General features: G+C 36.2%; 1 protein-coding gene across 15 annotated transcripts in view; it reads right to left on the reverse strand.

The window, feature by feature from the left end:
• THOC2 (THO complex subunit 2) overlaps window positions 1–24364 on the reverse strand; it is a 119708-nt gene that overhangs the window by 78083 nt on the left and 17261 nt on the right. For all 15 annotated transcript variants that reach the window (XM_054509101.2, XM_054509100.2, XM_064574535.1 and 12 more), the window contains exons 2-7: window positions 21642–21700; window positions 16697–16788; window positions 14190–14241; window positions 9871–9941; window positions 8901–9022; window positions 8185–8318 (exon numbers count right to left, since the gene is read on the reverse strand). In XM_054509101.2, coding sequence (XP_054365076.1) covers window positions 8185–8318; window positions 8901–9022; window positions 9871–9941; window positions 14190–14241; window positions 16697–16788; window positions 21642–21700 — 530 coding nt within the window. The remainder of the gene's footprint in view (window positions 1–8184; window positions 8319–8900; window positions 9023–9870; window positions 9942–14189; window positions 14242–16696; window positions 16789–21641; window positions 21701–24364) is intronic.

Raw genomic sequence — 24364 nt, forward strand, 5'->3', positions numbered from 1 at the left:
CTGGGAAAAATTCCTCCTGTTCTTCCAGTTTGTTGATAATGCTTTGGAGGTCTTCAGGTCCCAATACCTGCATAACCTGTTCATTCATATCCTCATTAATCAGCCTACACAATTTTCCAACTGTGTTCACCAACACACACAATGAAGATGAACTATCTAATTCTAAGAGTTCTTGGAGGTTTCTCACAGCATTGTTCATTTCTCCAAGCCTAGTATAAACTTCATTCATTTGTGTGGTAACTTGTTATAGCAGTCCAAATGGACTAAAACAGGCTAATAAAAACCTATGCTAGATTATTTCTAAGAAATAGTATTTGCAAAAAAACTATGCATCTCAAGGAAAGAACCAGAGAACCAAGATGCAGAGAAATGCACCTAACAAAATAAAAGTATAATTTTAAGGAAAAAATCTATGCTTGAGAACACCAATTGCTGTCATCTTTTTCATAGCAGAAAAAAACTTCATAACTAGTATACAGTAAAGAAACTTCAATAAAGCAAAAACACAAAGGAGGCAAGAAGAAATAAAAAGAAAAAAAAACTGGCTTCCCTTTCCAAGAGATAGCAGACAGCTGACACAAAGATAAGATGGTTCTAGGCTGAATGGCCCTTATATCCAGATTGGTCCAAAAATAAAATACTAAGTATACTCAAGGTAACTTAGTCAAAATGGTTAAATGTAAATAAAATCTTTTAAAAAGGGGGGGGGGTGCCTGGGTGGCTCAGTCGTTAAGCGTCTGCCTTTGGCTCAGGTCATGATCCCAGGGTCCTGGGATCGAGCCCCGCTCAGGCTCCCTGCTCAGAGGAAAGCCTGCTTCTCCCTCTCCCACTGCTTGTGTTCTCTCTCTTGCTGTCTCACTCTGTCAAATAAATAAATAAAATCTTTAAAAAAATAAATTAATTAAATTAAATTTAAAAAAAAAAAGGGCGCCTGGGTGGCTCAGTCAGTTGGGCGTCTGTCTTTGGCTCAGGTCATGATCCCAGAGTCCTGGGATCGAGTCCCGCATCAGGCTCCTTGCTCAGCAGGAAGCCTGCTTCTCCCTCCGCCTGCCACTCCCCCTGCTTGTGCTCTCTCTCGCTTGCTCTCTGACAAATAAACAAAATCTTTTTAAAAAAATGGTTAAATGTCCCATAATATGCCCAAGAATCACTTGGCTTGGGGTCTTATTTTGTTTTTAATGTTTCTCAGGTTACTTGCCAAGCAACCAAGAGAACTTGTGAGACTGAAGGTGCAGAGATTCTCACCCTACCTTTCCCCACCCCCAGCCAAATGTAGAAACTTGGACACCAGGCAACAAATTAAGGTCCTGAGGTTTGGTGAAGAGGGCTCTGGTTCTGGGTGAGTAGCACAGGGTTAGAGCCTAGGCCAAAAAGATCCTAGACCACTAAACCCAAAACCAGGAAGAACCATTTCCACTCCCTAAAACTAAACTCAAGTTAGCTAGCTCCATGACTAATTTTTAGCCAGAACTTTTGATTTAGAGCAGAAACCAGCAGAGTGTGGCCTGTGGGTCAAATCCATTCGGTTTCTGTAAATAAAGTTGTACTAGAACACATTTATTTACATATTGTCTATGGTTACTTTCAAACTACATCGGCAGAGTTGAGTAGTTGCAACAGAGACCATATGACCCACAAAGCAAACAAATATTTACTACCTCACCCTTTAGAGAAAAAATCTGCTGACTCCTAATTTAAAAGAAAGAAAAGGAGTACCTATTACTTTTTTTGAAGGGCATTCAGAAGAGTTATAGTTTAGCTCAATAATCAAAAGTGTCCATCTATCTTTCCTTGAATTTCTAAATGATGCCTTTTGCCATCTTGATGCAGGGTTCATTTGAGTGGGGTCTATGACTTAGTAGCTAAAGAGCCTACTAATCACTATCCTTTCCCATTTAATAAGTTTTTCAAATTTACTGTCAGACTTGAGATCACAACCACCATGCGGACTCATATGATTCTCCTTCTTTGCTTACTCATGCAGTAAACAGTCCCTATCTAACAGGATATAAACCTTGTGTATTATCTTTAGGATATAAACATTTTGATGTGCCAGAATCTTTTAGGGAGCAAATGACTAGCTTTTAATTAAAGGATGATAAATAAGGATTTCTCCTGATCAGACCAAGTGCCCTGAAATATAAGTGCATTTAAATGCATACCTCCCAAACTAGGTGGAGGTATCAGTTCTGCCAATGGCTAGTGAAGGAGATCAGGCCTGAGATAGCTTTGTAGGAGGTATTATGTCCAGACTGCTCCTACAGAGAAAACGATGGGAATAAGCAAGGGGAAACTCGTCCAAAGATGCCATGAAAATAAGATGCTGTGTCAGTGAACTGCTCTGGCCAGATGAGACAAGGCCTGCATGGAGTCTACATTGAGGGGAAATCCAATAAATTTTAACACTGAAAGAGTACTCATTGGAATTGGAGTCTTAACCTCAATTTTCATGTCAATAAAAAATTCCTTTCTCAGACAATGGGGGAGAGGACAGACTCAGCAAGCCAGAAAGAAACAAACACTTGAGTCAGGGAGATGAGCTTACTAAAATCCTCCACGTCAAGGGAAAGATGCTAAGAATCACTATAAACTCTACAAGAATGAAAGAATTTTCATTCATTTTTCAACAAGTATTTATTTGGCACCTACATACCAGGCACTGAAGTTAGAGGTACTAAACAAAACAAAAACCACTATTTTCATGAAGCTTACATTCCAGGGTGGGTAGAGAATAAATTGCAGTTCATGTTAAATGGCGATAAGTGCTCAGAAGAAAACATAGTGAATGAGAGGGAGTATTGAGGGGGATGGCCAGGGAAGGCTATATTGGAGAGGTTACAGGTGAGTGCTTCGGGCCTAGTGTGCTTGGAAGTCCACATGATAGACTAGAATAGGGGTTTAGCCCAAGAAATCAAATTCTTTATATTCATGGAATATCCATGTGTATCATGAGCTTGCAGTTGTAACTACCACATTGTTCTTCAGAGACAGTAACATAACCTGTTCTATAGGAGAGCCACGTTCAAGAAAAGAAAGTAGTGTATATTTTCCCAGTTAGATAAAAGCATAACTTCAAGAAAATCCCTCTTTGAAATGTTCCTAAAACAAAGGACTAAAAGGTATAAACCCACAAGGACAAAAATTAGAAGAAACAAGGACAGATGAGAAATGTCAACAGATAAAATAGAAACAAAAACAACTGAGGAGCTTACATAGCATAAATTTTTTTTTATTTTTTTTAAAGATTTTATTTATTTATTTGAGAGAGAAGGAGCAGTGGAGGGAGGGAGGGAGAGAGAGAGAGAGAGAGAGAGAAGCAGACTCCCCGCTGAGCAAGAAGCCCAATGGAAATCATGACCTGAGCCGAAGGCAGATGCTCAACCAACTGAGCCACCCAGGCACCCCAGCATAAAAATTTTTATGTGAGAAATATCATCTTAAAAGAGTACATGGCAGTATGATAAGGAAAGACAAACTATAGGAAAGCAATATTGCCAAGTAAGCATCTCAAGCTAGATCAAAATGCTGCAGGAAAAATGTAGAGCCTACCCTGAAAAGAATAGAAAGGAAACCCTACAGGAGGCTTTTTTAAAAATAGGTCACTGCCAGAAAGGTAAGCAAGAGCCCTGGAGCCCATGGGCTACCAGTCTCGGTGGTAAATTAACAACAGGAGGAAGTAGCAAAGAGAGTAAATCAGCTGCCAGAACTAGACTCACTTCAAAGCGCGGGGGGGGGGGGTGAAATAGGTGATGGGGATTAAGGAGTGCACTTGTGGTGAGCACTGGGTGTGGCATGGAAGTGTTGAACCACTATATTGTATACCTGAAACTAATATTATACTGTGTTAACTAACTGCAATTTAAATAAAAACTTTTAAAAAGGATAAATTTAAAGTAAATGCTCCTTACCTGCTACACCTGCTGATCACCAAAAGTCTAAGCTAAAAACAAAGGTAACTGTAGTAAATCTAGTTTTATCTGGGTCCCTATACATAAGAATGGAGGAAGGGAATGAAGACTGGGGGACACTTCCTCTCTCTTTCTTAGTCATACACAAATTTCAAACGTGTAGAAAAACTAAGAAGTGGAGCATAACCATCCCCTAAAATATAACCAGTAAAGCAGGGAACATGACTTCTCCAACAGGTCTCAAAATCTAAGACATCTAGGTGTTGTGAAATCTTCCCTAAGATAGCACAACAACCAACAAATAATAGCAAAAACTCTCTCCATTCTGAAAAATCAGGATTACCCTATTTTTCTACCATTCATTCCTCCTTTCTACAGAAGCCAACTATTTCCTCCAAATGCTCAATGCAAATGAAAAGAATAAAGCTGAAGAAATTTTACTTAAAAGGTAGGGAGAATAACACTTCCCTATCTTTCACAACATCTGCCACACTTATTTTTAACAGGCTGTTGTAAAGATAAAATAATGTATGTATCAAAGTCCCTTGTAAAGATATTTTTTAAATCAAGCTCAAAAGACCTAAACATCTCCATGTTTCGAGAATTCAATAAAGATTTTATTAAACTTTCACATTTGCTTATTTTCTGCCCTCTATAAAATTACTGAGAAATACTTAAAAATTAAAGATAGAAATACTAGAGAGAACAGAAATGAATACAAACACCCAGCAGGAAAAGAGAAATAATAAAGATCAGAGCAGAAATCAATGAAATAGAAACCAAAAGAACAGTAGAACAGATTAATGAAACTAGGAACTGGCTCTTTGAAAGAATTAGTAAGACTGATAAACCCCTGGCCAGACTTATCAAAAAGAAAATAGAAAGGACCCAAATAAATAAAATCATAAATGAAAGAGGAGAGATCACAACCAACACAGAAGAAATACAAATAATTATAAGAACATATAATGAGCAACCATATGCCAACAAATTAGACAATCTGGAAGAAATAGATGGATTCCTAGAGACGTATAAACTACCAAAACTGAACCAGGAAGAAACAGACAACCTGAACAGACCCATAAACAGCAAGGAAATTGAAGCAGTAATCAAAAATCTCCCAACAAACAAGAGCCCTGGGCCAGATGGCTTCCCAGGGAAATTCTACCAAACATTTAAAGAAAAATTAGTACCTATTCTTCTGAAACTGTTCCAAAAAACAGAAACGGAAGGAAAACTTCCAAACTCATTTTATGAGACCAGCATTACCTTATCCCAAAACTAGACAAAGACCCCACCAAAAAGGAGAATTACAGACCAATATCCCTGATGAACATGGATGCAAAAATTCTCAACAAGATCCTAGCCAAAAGGGGGCGCCTGGGTGGCTCAGTTGCAGGGCGTCTGCCTTTGGCTCAGGTCATGGTCCCAGGGTCCTGGGATCAAGCCCCGTGTCGGGCTCCCTGCTTGGTGAGACTGCTTCTCCCTCTCCCTCTGCCTGCTGCCCCCCCTGCTTGTGCTCGCTCACTCTCTGTGTCAAATAAATAAATAAAATCTTTAAAAGAAAAAAAGATCCTAGTCAATAGGATCCAACAGTACATTAAAAGGATTATTCACCACGACCAAGTGGGATTTATTCCTGGGCTGCAAGGTTGGTTCAACATCCACAAATCAATGTGATGCACTACATTAATAAAAGAAAGGACAAGAACCATATGATGCTCTCAGTAGATGCAGAAAAAGCATTTGACAAAGTACAGCATCCTCTCTTGATTAAAACTCTTCACAGTGTAGGGACAGAGAGTACATACCTCAATATCACAAAAGCCATCTACGAAAAACCCACAGCTAATATCATTCTCAATGGGGAAAAACTGAGAGCTTTTTCCCTAAGGTCAGGAACACGGCAGGGATGTCCACTATCAACACTACTGTTCAACACAGTACTAGAAGTCCTAGTTTCAGCAATCAGACAACAAAAAGAAATAAAAGGCATCTGAATCAGCAAAGAAGTCAAACTCTCACTCTTCTCAGATGATATGATACTTGACGTGGAAAATCCAAAAGACTCCACCCCAAAACTGCTAGAACTCATACAGGAATTCAGTAAAGTGGCAGGATATAAAATCAATGCACAGAAGTCAGTGGCATTCCTATACACCAACAACAAGACAGAAGAAAGAGAAATTAAGGAGTTGATCCCATTTACAATTGCACCCAAAACCATAAGATACCTAGGAATAAACCTAACCAAAGAGGCAAAGATCTGTACTCAGAAAACTATAGAATACTCATGAAAGAAATTGAGGAAGACATAAAGAAATGGAAAAACGTTCCATGCTCATGGATTGGAAGAACAAATATTGTGAAAATGTCTATGCTACCTAGAGCAATCTATACATTTAATGCAACTGCTATCAAAATACCATCAACTTTTTTCAAAGAAATGGAACAAATAATCCTAAAATTTGTATGGAACCAGAAAAGACCCCGAATACCCAGAGGAATGTTGAAAAAGAAAACCAAAGCTGGTGGCATCACAATGCCAGACTTCAAGCACTATTACAAAGCTGTAATCATCAAGACAGTATGGTACTGGCACAAAAAGAGACACATAGATCAATGGAAAAGAATAGAGAACTCAGAAATGGACCCTCAACTCTATGGTCAACTAATCTTCGACAAAGCAGGAAAGAAGTCTAATGGAAAAAGACAATCTTCTTCAACAAATGGTGTTGGAAAAATTGGACAGCCACATGCAGAAAAATGAAAGTGGACCATTTCCTTATACCACACACAAAAATAGACTCAAAATGGATGAAAAACCTAAATGTGAGACGAAATCCATCAAAATCCTAAAGGAGAACACAGGCAGCAACCTCTTTGACCTCAGCCGCAGCAACTTCTTCCTAGAAACATCACCAAAGGCAAGGGAAGCAAGGGCAAAAATGAACTACTGGGACTTCATCAGGATAAAAAGCTTTTGCATAGCAAAGGAAACAGTCAACAAAACTGAAAGACAACCAAGAGAATGGGAGAAGATATTTGCAAACGACTTATCAGATAAAGGGTTAGTATCCAAAATCTATAAAGAACTTATCAAACTCAACACCCAAAGAACAAATAATCCAATCAAGAAATGGGCAGAAGACATGAACAGACATTTCTGCAAAGAAGACATTCAAATGGCCAACCAACACATGAAAAAGTGCTCAACATCATTTGGCATCAGGGAAATACAAATCAAAACCACAATGAGATACCACCTCACACCAGCCAGAATGGCTAAAATTAACAAGTCAGGAAACTACAGATGTTGGCGAGGATGCGGAGAAAGGGGAACCCTCCTACGCTGTTGGTGGGAATGCAAACTGGTGCAGTCATTCTGGAAAACAGTATGGAGGTTCCTCAAAAAGTTGAAAATAGAGCTACCCTATGACCCAGAAATTGCACTACTGGGTATTTACCCCAAAGATACAAATGTAGTGATCTGAAGGGGCATGTGCACCCCAATGTTTATAGCAGCAATGTCCACAATAGCCAAACTATGGAAAGAGCCTAGATGTCCATCAGCAGATGAATGGATAAAGAAGATGTGGTGTGTGTGTGTGTGTGTGTGTATACATATACAATGGAATCTTATGCAGCCATCCAAAAAAAAAAAGAAATCTTGCCATTTGCAACAATGTGGATGGAACTAGAGGGTATTATGCTAAGCGAAATAAATCAGAGAAAGACAATTATCATATGATCTTGCTGATATGTGGAATTTGAGAAACAAGGCAGAGGATCATGGGGGAAGAGAGGGAAAAATGAAACAAGACGAAACCAGAGAGGGAGACAAACCATAAGAGACTCTTAATCTCAGGACACAAACTGAGGGCTGCTGGAGTGGAGGGGGGTGGAAGGGATGGGGTGGCTGGGTGATGGACATTGGGGAGGGTATGTGTTGTGGTGAGCGCTGTGTATTATGTAAGACTGATGAATCACAGACCTGTACCCCTGAAACAAATAATACGATGAAAATAATAACAATAAAAAGAAAAAAGAAATGAATACAAACACATAGGTAGCAATGACAAAAAGATTTCTCATAAATATCATCCCAAATTTTACTAGTACTGATAAAATCTTAAAAGTACTATCTAGACACTGCTCTCATTTCTTAATTGAAAAAAAGAAACCTACATGGGGGAATGCATCCATTCTGTCTTTATGGATATTCTCCAACAGTTTTAAAAAAACTTAGTAACACATATTATTAGACATGTCTTACCTATTAAAGATTTTATATTTTCTAAGATTAAGTCACTAGTAATATTTCCAGATAAATCTTGCCCCAATTCAGCAATCAGCTTGGCATAACCTTCATTCTCTTCTCTTAACAAATTGAATTTTTGCTGCTTATAACTGAAATTAGATAAACATCATAAAGGGGATAAAATTAATTCAATTAACAAGCTTGCATAAAAGTACCGTATTCTCATTGAATTTTCATTATTTCTCTTATATAGAACAATTATAAGAATAGTTGTTGAAAGTTTACTTCTTTGTATATCTTTTAAAATAGAAAATAACAGTGATTCATGAGACACCCCAATGTTAATTACACAGGGAAAACCAGTAACACAAAAAAGGAATATTGCTAATCCCAAGGAACAACAGCATGCCACTATTTCCATCGTTGACTAACAATATACCCTAGAGTATAGCCATACTTGTAAATTATTTTATTGGTAATAATAAAAGCACTGAATATTACTTTAACTTCTAATATGGAAAAAAATTAACACTGGTTTCACACAGGTAAAGTTCACGGCTGACTCAATAATCCTATGCTTCTTTTAAAAGGATAAAACACAAGACATGCTAACAGCAACAACAACAACAAAAATCTTCAAACTGCTGTTAGAAACATCTAGTATTCAAAATGAGAACTAAAGAAAACATACTCAGATACTTGATCTGCAACATAAAGATAAATGTACTTACAAGAGTTTTGTCTTGATTTTAACTGACTTTTGATTGAACTGCTGTGATTGTTTGATAAGCCCTAATGATTCCAATGTTTCTGGATCCAGGCGTTCCTTTAGAACTGTGTCTGAAACTAAATACTGTATTAAAAAATATTAAAGGCCATTTATTCCTTAGCATTCTAATATATCCACAATTTAAATACACTCAAAATAATTTTTCCCAAATAAGAATATTAAAATCACATTAAATATGTATCAATAAATTTCAATTTATTAAAAAAAAGCTTGGAACTTCAATTTAACAAAAATGATGACTCTCCAAATACTGAAAAAAATGTGACATACAGCTCTTTAAATAAAACTCACTAAAAAATTATATGCATGCTGTACACAGCCTACAAATGAAATTCTGATTAAACCTATGTCAACTGAATTTTTCTTTAAGAGTAATACAGCACCTTCAGCCTTCATTACTTTCTATTGTTTAAGTAAAATTCTAGTACAGCGAATATAAGGCCATCTTCCAGGTCTGAGTAATAGCATTTCTCCTTGGTTCTAAATTTATGAACATAAAATGGTTTACTCGACAATGATTATGACAAGTTCTAGAATTTATTATTTTTAAACTACCTCCATTCTTTTTCTCCTTGCCTAATAGTTTATGAAAAACTGTTCAGTTTAAAAGTTGTCCACATCATTTCTACTCACTTGATAGATGCTTACCTTTTCCTTATTTAGGAACTTACTAGGTCAGGAATATCACCAAAAGTTTGATATATACAGATAGTTTAATTGATATGAAGCATGCATATTTCACATAATTAGCATGTCTAATTTTACAAAGCATTCCATTTCAAAATCCAAATCTCACCTTATAATGAATAGCCAACTGAATGTCAATATCCTCCTCCATTAACATGATTAACTGTGATTATAATTGTTCAATGTAAAAATCTAGAAAGGGAAAGTATTTTTTTATAACTTACCAAACATGCTAATACCAATTGTGTAAAATAGTCTCTCTTGCTTTTTTCTTCTAAACAATTTGTCTCAATATCTATAATGATGGAAAAAAAAACATGAAAGTTTGATTTTTCTAGACTGTCTCCAGCACTATAATAAGATACTTATTTTCTTTAAAACTAGCTAATTTTAAAATGCCTCATTCTGAAATTGGAAACAAATTTGCAACTATAGTAAGCAGGAGCTGTCCTTCATATGCATATGAATGCTCAGAATTAATTTCTCCTGATACTGGAGACTGACCCTGTGACCAATGGCATATCCATAAAATGGTAAGTTGATTACACAGGAGTTACATGCTATGGCACTGGAAGCAACAAAATTTCAAAAAAATAATGTTTTCAAAAATGGAAATATTCAAGCAAAGTTTAAATGACAACACATCAGAGATGCTGAAGAAGAGATTCCTTCCTTAGGTGTAAAGTTGAACTAGGTGACAACAAAGATCTCTTCTAACACTAAAGATCTTATTACTTGTGAGGATTAAACCTTTGACCTTGGCCACCTTGGCACCATGTTCTAACCAAACTACCTGGCCATCAACTCTACGAAAAGACAGTATTAAAAGAGTATTTTTTAACACCCCGTTTTGAATTACTCTAGTCAGCAAACAAAAATTATTCATGATTTTTATTTTCTTCCTATTGAAATATTAAGAAACTGAGACCTCCGAGTTTCAGTAGATTATTCAGAAAATTTGTCAGTTTTATGAAGTATGGAGGAAATAAAACAATTAGCTCTTAATGCCAAGCATCAAAAAATTCAACCAGGATTGGGCGCCTGGGTGGCTCAGATGGTTAAGCGTCTGCCTTCGGCTCAGGTCATGATCCCGGGGTCCTGGGATCGAGTCCCGCATCGGGCTCCCTGCTAGGCGGGGAGCCTGCTTCTCCCTCTGCCTCTCTCTCTCTCTCTGTCTCTTATGAATTAAAAAAAAAAAAAATTTTTAAAAAAAAAAGACTTAAAAAAATTCAACCAGGATTGACAGGATTACAAAGTTGATCTCAGGATTATTGCTTTAATGATTACATACTATTATATTAAGGTCAACTCGTAATTTATAAGAGACACCGATTTTAGTGATATAATAAAATTGTCTCCTAAGGGTTCTACAGTTCTCCCCAGATGTCCTACCACTGATTTGCTTCAGTTTACTTTCTATTGCCGTAACTGAGAATCAAAAGAGAAAAGAATTTATCATCAAACATTTCCACATTTTCCTGGCCCTTCTCCTCTTTCCCGTCTTGGACAGTGCCATTTCCCAATATCCTGGCCACTGTAGCTAAGCACATGGTCAGCTCAAGCATATTAAGAGAATTTGAGGGTATAATTTATACAACATAAACTGCAATACAATCTCATTCTCTTAATTAGACTTTTAATCCATGTGTATCTCATCAATCCCTTCCAGGGATTCCTAGTTGTCTCCCTGTTATCTGGTTTTCTGGTCCCTCCTCAGGCTAGAACTTCAAGGATACTGATCTTCAGGGGTCAGGACTAAACTGGGCCCATTCTTGGGACGCCTGGGTGGCTCAGTCGGTTGAGCGTCTGCCTTCGGCTCAGGTCATGATCCCAGGGTCCTGGGATCAAGTCCCACATCGGGCTCCCTGCTCCGTGGGGAGCCTGCTTCTCCCTCTGCCTCTGTCTCTCTCTCTGTCTCTCATGAATAAATAAATAAAATATTTAAAAAAATAAAAAAATAAAAGAAATAAACTGTGCCCATTTTTTTAACCAACATCTATCTACCAAGGCCCAAAAGTCCCTAAGATCTACCCCCAAAGTCCCTAAGATCAGAGCACCTGGATAGCAGGTTCATCCTCTTCAAGCCAAGTCTCCTCTCCTCTTAGCCATTTGACCTGTTCAAGGTACCACTCTCTGGGTTCTGACCATGTTAAGAAATGCTTAGTAAGACCTCAGTAAACTTCTTTGCTGAGCTATCTCAACAATCAATACACAACTCTCTTAGCACAATTATGTCTTCCCTGTTTCTTTCTTCTTTTTGTCCTAATTAATGAAGCTATTCTAATAAATTCATTCATTATCCCTGACTCATAAACCCTGAAATCAGTACCTAGTAAATTCTCTTTAATTTCCCCTATGATTTTACTAAAAAGCCCTCAACCATTCCCAACTCTAGGTCCCAGTATCACCAACCACCCACTCCAGCTCAGAGGTCCCATCAGTGCATCAAGTTACATCAGACTTCCCTCTCCAGGTTAATATAGCTCTCAGGCCCCCTCATTCTTACATAATTAGTCTTTTAAAGAAAACTGTTATCTTAACCAGGAAAGTACAGTAATGATTTTTCTTATAGCTCTTAAAATATTAGAAAGACAACATGGTATAGTAAAAAAAATTATGGGCTCTGGAACCAAAAAGACCCAGGTTCAAACCCTGTTTTACTGGCTATGTGGCCTTGAAAAATCCCTTCTCGGAGCTTCAATTTTCTGATATGTACACCTACTTTACAGAAGTTGCTGTAAAGATTAAAAGGAAATTAAATGCATAACACAATGCTTAGAACATAGAAGGTGCTCCAAAAATAGCATCTACATTATTATTGCCATTATCATTATTAGAGGTAGCTCCCATTCTTACTCCTATTCCCTAGTTTGGTCTGGGGTCATCTTTCGATCATTTTTTTTTTTTCCTGCTAACAGTGAGGGTGGGTGAGTGAGGGGGGACAGGTAAGGGAAATTCTCTTTCCAAGTTTGCCATTCTAATCTTGCTTGTAAAAATTGACTGGATAGGCTAAAAGAAATTTCCCAAGAGCAACCAAACATCCTCATAAATTTATGTTAATAGTAAAAAACAATGACTTATAATTCCTATTACTAAAGTAAATATGAAGGGAAAATATATCCTAATAGAATAAATCAATAAAGAAATTATTGGAACTTACTAGTAAGCTGATAGCTGATGATTACCCCCAAAAAAGACATAAAATATACTCCTGACACTATCAAGGAACAACAGCTTCCACAAAATGTTACCTACAAATCACTCTTTCAATCCTACAAATTTATAGTAAAAACAATTTTTTAAAATTTTTTAAACTGTTTCAAGGTATATTTATATGTAACATACATAATGTAATACCTTTAGTGCCTGCTTTAAAAAATTAAGCTTAAAAGGTTTTGTTGTTCTTGCTGGCATAAATCCATTCAATAGATAGTATGAACTTATACTTAATGATCCAAACCAGGACAGTTTTAAAATCGAAATAAGGCACTATTAATTATGCCAGGGGGAAAAAAACAAAAGTGGGACATATGATCAGCCCATCAGTGGTCTACTCTTTTATCACTCACAGTCCACACACATTTTGACCTATTCCTGACATTACTGCTGTTATGAATCTTAAACATCCTGAAGGATCAAGCACCAGGCATTCAGATTTGATGAGATCAAATTCCCAGATTCTCAGTAAGACATTTAAGTAACCTATCTATTCTAGAAATTAAGATTAATGAGCTAAATTAATTCACTCCAGCTTGACAAACTCTCAGAGGATGTCTTATTTTATTTTAAAGTGAATATTAAAATGTCTGGTAAAGGTTTCTATTAGATCAAAGTTTTAGAAAGCATAACATTGATGGGGAAAACTGCTCAAAGTTATTTTAATTCAAATCTAAAATTAAAAGAAATAAATTTATAATATACATTATTTTTTAAATCCATGCTTCCCATGGAAGGACACTACCTTTTGTTCTAAGTCAAAGAAATATTCCTTTTTTATCTTGCATAAATTCTTATTTATTCTGGACAAATAGAGAAGTTGCTACTTCCAAAGCTGGTTTCTCATCCTCAAAAGAAAAGTACTTTTGATTACTTTGGCTCTTCTTGCTCTTTCTAAAATTAAGAAGAATCAAAAGAGTATAACAGCAAAGTAACTATCTCTTGAGTGTCCTAAGTTTGAGATTCTGACATTCATTGATAAACTCCATTGAGTAAAATTAATTATGTGGTTACTAAAATCTGAATAATTCAGACTAACTGAACTTCAAAAAACTTAGCTTTTTTCTACTTGAAAGGACTTAATTTAGCTCAATTTTATATAAACATACATTCTGCAAAACTCAGACTATTTAAATTATAAACTATATCTAAAGCTAGTTTATAAACAGTGATCATACTCACATTTGATTTACAACACTATATTCTCTATAAAGAAACGATACAGTCTAGTTCCTACAAATAGTTTAAAGAAAACATTTTTTTAAACACAGTACATTAATCTACCCTACAGCACTTTTTACAGGTGAAATAAAGGATTGATACCTACCTAATATGCAGAATACATCAGCAAGAATGGAGGGCATATCCTCACGAAATTCCTAATTATAAAAATATAATTATTCATAGTAAATACAAGAACAGCACACTAGCAAGTATGGTTTCAGAATAATACTCTTCAGTAAAACCTAAAACCTAACAAAACCCCAACACCACTACGTTGACAAATAATAAAATTCAAGTTTCATAATACAGAGAAAACAGAAAAGAGACAACAGTTGGAAAAAAAAATGTTTAAATGTCTACCATGAAATAACTTGATAAAACACTTGATAAAAAAAAAACCTAACAAGCGGGGCGCCTGGGTGGCTCAGTCATTAAGCGTCTGCCTTCAGCTCAGGCCATGGTCCCGGGGTCCTGGGATCGAGCCCAGCATGGGGCTCCCTGCTCAGCGGGAAGCCTGCTTCTCCCTCTCTCACTCTCCCTGCTTGTGTTTCCTCTCTCTGTGTTCCCTCTCTCGCTGTCTCTCTGTCAAATAAATCTTTAAAAAAAAAAACCTAACAAGCACCTCAGGAAATATTAAAGAGCACAAATGAATGACACTTTTCCAATGAAGTTTCATGTTAGAAACCACTGGAATTTGGGTACCTTAAACCTGTTAAAAATGGTACATTTTTCATCTACAACTTTAAATGTGCTCATGCCTCAATCAACACTGATTTATGCAAAAGTCCTAGTGGTATCGGAACAGAAATCTAAAAAATACAAAAACAATTACAAGCTGTCATTCCATAACTCAAGATTCTCTGAAGATGAAAACAATTACCAAAAATCCATCTTTATTTTCTTTATGCACTGATGTTTGTAGCCTTTGTAAGCCAAAATTCTCCCCATTTCTGGATGAAAACTTCAACACGTATTCTAGATTTGTCTCCTGACTTCCCACTCCCATGCCCAATTTTAGAGACATTTTCCATTAGTAAGGATCATAGTTCAATCACTGCAATTAGTTTGCTGGCACTATAGCAACCCTTAAACTAGCCTATTTTCAGAGAGTAAAGGAAAGAAATATAATCCTAACAAGAACAACAACAAAAAAAGACTGGCACTGTAAGAGACATGCAAGATATGCTTCCATGGCTAAGATATGGGACAGTGAGATATGGGGCTATGAGAAAGCCATGACAATGACAATCCAGGTGCAAAGGTATATATAAAGACTCAAAGGAAAGGGGAAGCTAAGTAAAAACAAAATACATATTAAATCCATTTGGACTATTCACTTTCAAAAAATGGGAAAAATATTAGAATCGAATCCATAAACAGACTACACCAATGGCCAATTTACAGAATGAAAGAAACTTAATTGCACACCAGACTTCAGTCTCAAAAGTTTCTTAAGGGCTATGAATTTTTGCTATGTCTACTTGAATGCAAGTACTCAGGCTACTTGAAGAAAAGAGCAAAACAAGAGTTTTCAACATGGAATATTAGTTGTTGGAAAAAAAAAAAAAGACTACTCCAACATGAATTAATACTGCTGTGGTCAGATAGAGACAGTTTAAGGATAAAAGAGAAATTCATATTGAACCTTGACTGCTCAAATACGTTTCAATATGTAAGGGGAAAAAAATCACAACAGCTAAACATAGAAATTCCTTACGACTTATCCTCAGAAAAGCACAGAAAGCATATGAAGGAGATTACCTATCCTAACAGAAAAAGGCTACAGAAGCTTAAAGCAGCACAAGGGAAATTCGTACTGGTATCAAGAAGCTCCAGGTCCTACATGTCAATAATACTCATTATGAAAGCTGTTCTCAACTGGATGGATAATTTTATCTATACAAGGTTAAAATCCAGCCTAATAATAATAGAATAATACACCACTTAACTACTTAAGTTAAGAAACTTAACTACTGGTTTACAAACAACACCCTTACAATTTGAGAGCTCATCTTACAATTCAAATACCAAACACCTATGAAAAGTATCTGGTCTGAATCTAACTTAAATTGTCTAATAAAAAAGAGACAGAAAAATCACCTAAAGGTTAGGGGAAAAAATCTAGTTATTAATATTTTCTAACACAGCAAACACATGAAAACTGGCATCAAGTGAGCATTAGTTACAACTATGCAACCTCAATTTAATTTAAAATAACTTAATCCTCAAATTTTAAAGTATATTTAATTTCTAAACATAACTGCAAACAAAAGAAAATGTTTTGATATGCTCCACTGTGAGAAAAATATTCTAGTCAAATTATTTTTACAGTAGCATTTTTAATTAAGTGTATCGTGATTTTGTTCCAAGGCAGGCTTTTTTTTTTTCTTTGCCCTCTCAGCTTACCTAACATTTTCTGCTTTATTCACAACCAAAGATTAAAATTTCAACCTAGCAACAACGGCTTATCAATATTGCCTTAAAACATCCACTACTATAATTCTGAACAAAATGAAATGCAAGTTATATACTTTAGGGATCTTTGTATCAAAGGCAAAAAGAAATATGTAGTTATTAAATTAAAAAACGTGTGTGTGTGTGTATACTTACGCTAATGTCATTAAGAACATTAGATGCCTGTTCATGCTTTAGATTTCCTTTAATGACATGGTATGATAACTCATAAAGAGCCTGCTGGAAATCTGTTGAACATAAAAGAAAGAGTGTAAGAACACAATCTCTTGAACATAAAAGGTAGACCCTTCTGAGGGAAGACCTCTGTATTTCCTACTTCTCAGAATTATAAGGATCAAAAATAAGAAAAATATACTTCTAATGCTTTTCTCTGACAGATTTTTTTCCCTTTTACTTTCACAAAAACACAACACTAAAAGTAGAAAATAGTTAACCTTGACTCCACTACTATAACATAACTACTGCTTAAACATTTCCTTCCAATCTTTTTCTACGTATCTACATGTTTTACATATTTGCATTCACAGTGTACATCATTTGGTATTCGGATTCCCCCACAAACACTTTTTAAAGTATTTTCTTATGCTACCAAAGTCTCCCAAATTATTTTCAGTGATTGCATGGAATTCCAGCAGGTGGATATAAACTAATTTAACCATTTCTCTCACCAGGATATTTCACAGCTTTGTCTACATATATTGGGATCATAGCCAATTCACTCGCAGGGCTACACTGACAACAGGTAAAGACTACCAGTCAATATAAAATCAAGTTGTATCCGTATCCTACTCTCGGAGAATGTCTCCCCAAATCTAGATCTTTTCGCCTATCAGAATTCAAACTAAAATAATTACATACATACATATGTAAAATGGCAGTTCTATGAGAACTGTCAACCACAGATAGTCTCATTCACTATTACCATAGCTTCCTTCCCTGGAGAAGGAATTCGGCCCGGGGAGGGGGGAGCTAATGGTCACATGACTACCTCCTTCGGGCCATATTTTTCTTTAGTCCTATACACTGAAAACTTTACCTCCTTCCTCTCATTAAAAGTAGAAAAACAACTGTATGGTGACAGATGGTACCTATGCTTGTGGTGAGCACAGCATAATGTACAGTTATAGATTTGTTGAATTACTATGTTGTACACCTGAAACTAATTTATTATGTGCCCCCTATACTTCAATAATAAAAAAAAAAAGTAGAAAAACAAGTAGCTCTAAAAACAGCTGTAAAATAAAGTAAATTTTCTTTCTGAAGGGAATCAAAAATCTTTCAGGGCAAAATAGCAAGTAAAACATCAAATATTTAAAAATCTTGTCCCTTAGTTTGACTACTCATCACAAAAAAGGGATAGCATATAAATCAAAACATACCAATATCCCTTTAAACAACCTTATTTACAATTTTATTAATTTACAATTATTTTACAATGAAATAAATTTGTCCATTAAATTATTTGCTAAAGAAATATAGCCAGAGGGAGCCCGGGTGGCTCAGTCAGTTAAGCGTCTGCCTTCAGCTCAGGTCATGATCCCGGGGCCCTGGGATTGAGCCCCACATCGGGCTCCCTGCCCAGTAGGGAGTCTGCTTCTCCCTCTCCCTCCCCCAACTTGTGCTCCCTCTCTCACTCTCTCTCTCAAATAAATCTTTAAAATTAAAAAATTAAAAAAAAAAAAATACAGCCAGAGTATCCCAATTTCTAATGAAGAATTCATTATTAAACATATTCTATACCTTTTTCATAAATATGCCTTCATTATGCTTATAATAAACTATATAAAAGCTAAAATGCAAAGGAAAAAATTTCTATTTGTTAGTATGGTAGAAATATGAGGTCAATTTCATGCTTTCAATTTCCATTAATAAAATGCTTTTACAACAAATAACACTCATTTTTAAAGTTATCCAGGGATACCTGGCTGGCTCAGTCAGTGGAGCATACAACTCTTGATCTCGGGGTTGTAGGTCCGAGCCCATCTTAGGTGTAGAGATTACTTAAAAATAAAATATTTAAAAAAATTAAAAACTAGGAATGCCTGGGTGGCTCAGTTGGTTAAGCATCCGATTTGATTTCGGCTCAGGTCATGATCTCAGGCTCATGGACTTGAGCCCCGCATCACATTGGGCTCCACACTCAGTGGGGAGTCTGCTTCTCTCCCTTGCTCTGCCCCCCCTCTCAAGTGTGTGCTACCTCTAAAATAAATAAATAAAATTAAAGTTATCCAGATAACTTAGGGAAAAAAAAAAAAGTAATCATTCTTGGAAGGACAAAACAGCTGAACAACATAAAATTCCCAGAAGAATATGGGCTCGGGCACCTGGGTGGCTCAGTTGGTTAAGCAACTGCGTTTGGCTCAGGTCATGATCCTGGAGTCCCGGGATCGAGTCCCGCATCGGGCTCCCTGCTCGGCGAGGAGCCTGCTTCTCCCTCTGACCCTCCTCCCCTCATGTACTCTCTCTCATTCTCGCTCTCTCAAATGAATAAATAAATCTTTAAAAAAAAAAAAAAAAGGAATATGGGCTCATAGGAGCTGAGGAAATTCTAATCTTAATCAGAGAAGGAGATTAAAACAGAGAACAAATAGCCCAGGTCATTTTGCTAACACTAAGTGACATGAAAACAATCACAATGTTATCCACAAAAGAGCAAAGGCAGTCCCCAATTCACATGTTTTTAAATGCCCATTTAAGTGGTTAGGAACATCTACTGTATTTTAGCCATAGAAACAGTAAGTGGTACTTTAAGACTACCAAGGCTAACCCCACAAAATTCTGTAAAATCTATACTAAAGTTGAAAAACATTACATTTACAACATGGAAAAAAACTTAGCAAACCTTATAATTATACACAAAAATAAATAAAAGATTTTATCTTAATGCTAACATTTCAGAAAAAGTAGGGGTTTTCCCTTGTTTATTTTTAGTATTCTCTACACCCAATGTGGGGCTCAAACTCATGACCTGGAAATCAAGAGTTGCATGTTCTTCCAACTAAGCCAGCCAGGCGCCCCTCAGAAAAAGTAGTTTTAAGGGCAGCCACAAGTAAAAGGGACTTCTAGAGATTCTTAGACATTCTTTGTGGGATTTGAACACTGAAGACACTAGTTCTTGGTTATGTCAGGACTACTCCTGTTTATCAGCCATCATTACAATATCATTTTATTGGGGGGAAGGGACTTATAAAAAGGAGTAGTGTGAGCAAAGGAAACTGGGAAGGGAGGGGCAGAAAGGGAAAGGGCTCAGGGAACACTACCCAAACTCAATCCCCCTAAGACAGAACGAAGGAAATTCTGAAGAAATGACATTTCAGTTAGCTTTCTGCATGGACTACCAACTGGAGCCCTTAGACCAAAGCTTGACTGTTGGCAGATACCAGCCAAAGAACGTATGTATTGAGGAAGCAGGCAAAGGCAGGTGAAAGAGAGCAATGGCAATTATGTCAATGAGGCCACGCTCATAACTATTTTTGGTTTCATACATGAATCAGAACAACCATGCAAATTAACAATAATCCGGTAGTTATTAAAGATCCATATAGTCCCATTTAAAACTGAAGAGTAATCATCCTGTGTTACACTATTTAGTTTTCTGAAAATTCTTTCTCTTATTTTACCCACATAAGATTTCAATCACAGACAAGATCAAAGTTAACTGAGAAGTTATAAACTTCTTTTAAACATAGGGAAGAAAAAAAGTTAAGTATCCAAGTGCTTTTAGGAAGGAGTCTTTCTTTACTTTCTTACAATTCTGGCAGTCAACTGACTTATTCAAAAGAAAAGGCATTATAACAACCTCAGAAATCTTTATGAAAGATCATGCAACTTTATAAGTAGGATAAATTGGAAAATAAGTGGGGGTGCAGGCTAGGAATGTTAAGTCTTAAAACAGGTCTTACCCAAATGACAAAAAAAAAAAAAAAAAAAAGAGGCTCATTTGTTAAAAAAATGCTTCCACTCAAAAATTCAAATGTTCTTTAAAAATCTTAATCATATTAATATTTATTTTTTTATAAAACAAAAGTAAATCTATAGAAAAACATTGTTTTTAATCTTCTATTCACAAAGGCATAATTTAAATAACTATAATGAATTTTTATTTAATCATTTTTTATTTAAAATAGATTAGTGGTTATAAATTATTTTTTCTAAATTGAAAAAACTGTTATGGGTTCTACCCTCAGCGAAAGCTACATATGAAAATGCTTTAACCTGGGCGCCTGGGTGGCTCAGTTGGTTAAGCGACTGCCTTCGGCTCAGGTCATGATCCTGGAGTCCCTGGATCGAGTCCCGCATCGGGCTCCCTGCTCGGCAGGGAGCCTGCTTCTCCCTCTGACCCTCCCCCCTCTCATGTGCTCTCTGTCTCTCTCATTCTCTCTGTCTCAAATAAAATAAATAAAATCTTTAAAAAAAAAAAAAAAGAAAATGCTTTAACCTTACTAGATGTAATTGCTTTTGTTTTTGCCCCTCCTTTTCTAAATCCAAATGCCTAATTTTAAATTAATAAATGCTAAATAGTAAAAGCCTTTAAAATTAAAATTTACATCCTGTTTAATTACATCTTACTTAATAAATCATACTTGTGATATGCAGTAAACAACTCCTTTGCTTTTAATGTTTTCCATGACAATTGCCTTTAATAAGATCCCCAGATACTACCTAAACATAACCAGCTTTAGTAAAAACACCACCTCAGTTTCTGGATATTTCCTAGTGCAAACAAAATCTGAATAGTTTTTCCGTACTAGCTTTTCTCTTCTGTTTATGACTGATAGCTAGCCTGTATAATTTTTAATACAGCTAGCAACTGCTGATATTTGGCCAAATATACCATGTCACAACGATAAAAGCCAAGCAATATATGACTCTTATGTAGATCAAACATCTATATACAGAAATAGTCTTACTGTAACTACAGTTTTAATCCTAACGGTAATATACTCATATAAAGGCTTTATATAATGTGAACTATCTCACAGCTTTTGTTTTTCATTCATAACAATTTAATGTAAAACAGAACATCTATTAATTTTGACCAAGCCAAAAATAATAGCTATGATACTTTTAAAAGTCTTACCTCTGTAAGTTGAACTATCATGGCTTTTATTTTCACTGAGGATCCGGCATAAATGCAAACTAGAATAAAATAGAAATAATCTGCATTCATTTCCAATCCTAATATAGATGACCCTTAGACAGCAAATTACATCAACTAAAAATATTTGGAAACATATCAGATGTGTTTAAATCCATTAATTTATAATGAGAATAAAACAAACCTAAAAACCCTAATTGGTCAGAATTGGAGCATGCTAGTAAATCAATTCATTATTTTTGAAAACTGGAAATGAATAAAAAACACTTAATCTGCCTTTCACACATGAGCCAATAATTGTTAAGAAAGGTCTCTGTACTGATGAATATGGACTCCAAAATCCTCAACAAAATCCTAGCTAATAGGATCCAACAATACATTAAAAGGATCATCCATCACGACCAAGTGGGATTTATCCCCAGGATGCAAGGGTGGTTCAACATCCGCAAATCAATCAATGTGAGAGAACACATTAATAAGAGGAGGGAGAAGAACCATATGGTCCTCTCAATTGATGCAGAAAAAGCATTTGACAAAATACAACATCCTTTCCTGATTAAAACTCTTCAGAGTATAGGGATAGAGGAACATTCCTCAAGCTCATAAAATCCATCTATGAAAAACCCACAACGAGTATCATCCTCAATGGGGAAAAGCTGAGAGCCTTTCCCTTAAGATCAGGAACACATCAAGGATGCCCACTCTCACCACTGTTGTTCAATATAGTACTAGAAGTCCTAGCAACAGCAATCAGACAACAAAAAGAAATAAAAGGTATTCAAATTGGCAAAGAAGAAGTCAAACTCTCTCTTTTCGCAGATGACATGATACTTTATGTGGAAAACCCAAAAGACTCCACCCCCAAATTACTAGAACTCATCCAACAATTCAGTAATGTGGCAGGATACAAAATCAATGCACAGAAATCAGTTGCTTTCTTATACACTAACAACGCAACTGTAGAAAGAGAAATTAAAGAAACGATTCCATTTACAATAGCACCAAAAACCGTAAGATACCTCAGAATAAACCTAACCAAAGAGGTAAAGGATCTATACTCTAGGAACTACAAAACACTCATGAAAGAAATTGAAGAAGACACAAAAAGATGGAAAAATATTCCATGCTCATGGATCAGAAGAATAAACATTGTTAAAATGTCTATGCTACCCAGAGCAATCTATACCTTCAATGCTATCCTGATCAAAATTCCAATGACATTTTTCAAAGTGCTGGAACAAACAATCCTAAAATTTGTATGGAATCAGAAAAGACCCCGAATCGCCAAGGAGATGTTGAAAAAGAAAAACAAAGCTGGGGGCATCACGTTGCCCGATTTCAAGCTATATTACAACAAATCAGTGATCACCAAGACAGCATGGTACTGGCACAAAAACAGACATACAGACCAATGGAACAGAATAGAGAACCCAGATATGGACCCTCAACTCTATGGTCAAATAATCTTCCACAAAGCAGGAAAAAACATGCAATGGAAAAAAGACAGTCTCTTCAATAAATGGTGCTGGGAAAATTGGACAGCCACATGCAGAAGAATGAAACTCGACCATTCTCTAACACCACTCACAAAGATAAACTCAAAGTGGATGAAAGACCTCAATGTGAGACAGGAATCCATCAAAATCCTAGAGGAGAACATAGGTAGTAACCTCTTTGACATCGCCCACAGCAACTTCTTTCAAGATACATCTCCAAAAGCTAGTGAAACAAAAGCAAAAATGAACTTTTGGGACTTCATCAAGATAAAAAGCTTCTGCACAGCAAAGGAAACAGTCAACAAAACAAAGAGGCAACCCACAGAATGGGAGAAGATATTTGCAAATGACACTACAGATAAAGGGCTGGTATCCAAAATCTATAAAGAACTTCTCAAACTCAACACCCAAAAAACAAATAATCAAGTCAAAAAGTGGGCAGAAGAGATGAACAGACACTTCTCTGAAGAAGACATACAAATGGCTAACAGACACATGAAAAAATGTTCATCATCATTAGCCATCAGGGAAATCCAAATCAAAACCACATTGAGATACCACTTTACACCAGTTAGAATGGCAAAAATGGACAGGGAAAGAAACAACAAATGTTGCAGAGGTTGTGGAGAAAGGGGAACCCTCTTACACTGTTGGTGGGAATGCAAGTTGGTACAGCCACTTTGGAAAACAGTGTGGAGGTTCCTCAAAAATTTAAAAATAGAGCTACCCTATGACCCAGCAATTGTACTACTGGGTATTTACCCCAAAGACACAGATGTAGTGAAAAGAAGGGCCATATGCACCCCAATGTTCATAGCAGCAATGTCCGCAATAGCCAAACTGTGGAAAGAGCCGAGATGCCCTTCAACAGATGAATGGATAAAGAAGATGTGGTCCATATATACAATGGAATATTACTCAGCCATCAGAAAGGATGAATACCCAACTTTTACATCAACATGGATGGAACTGGAGGAGATTATGCTAAGTGAAATAAGTCAAGCAGAGAAAGTCAATTATCATATGGTTTCACTTATTTGTGGAACATAAGGAATAACATGGAGGACATTAGGAGAAGGAAGGGAAAAATGGGGGGGGGGAATTGGAGGGAGAGATGAACCATGAGAGACTATGGACCTGAGAAACAAACAGGGTTCTAGAGGGGAGGGGAGAGGGGGGATTGGTTAGCCCGGTGATGGGTATTAAGGA

The sequence above is a fragment of the Mirounga angustirostris genome, unplaced genomic scaffold, assembly GCF_029215605.1.
Source record: "Mirounga angustirostris isolate CCGP_5_RB_7025 unplaced genomic scaffold, mMirAng1.0.hap1 SCAF_11, whole genome shotgun sequence".
In the NCBI taxonomy this organism is placed as follows: Eukaryota; Metazoa; Chordata; class Mammalia; order Carnivora; family Phocidae; genus Mirounga; species Mirounga angustirostris.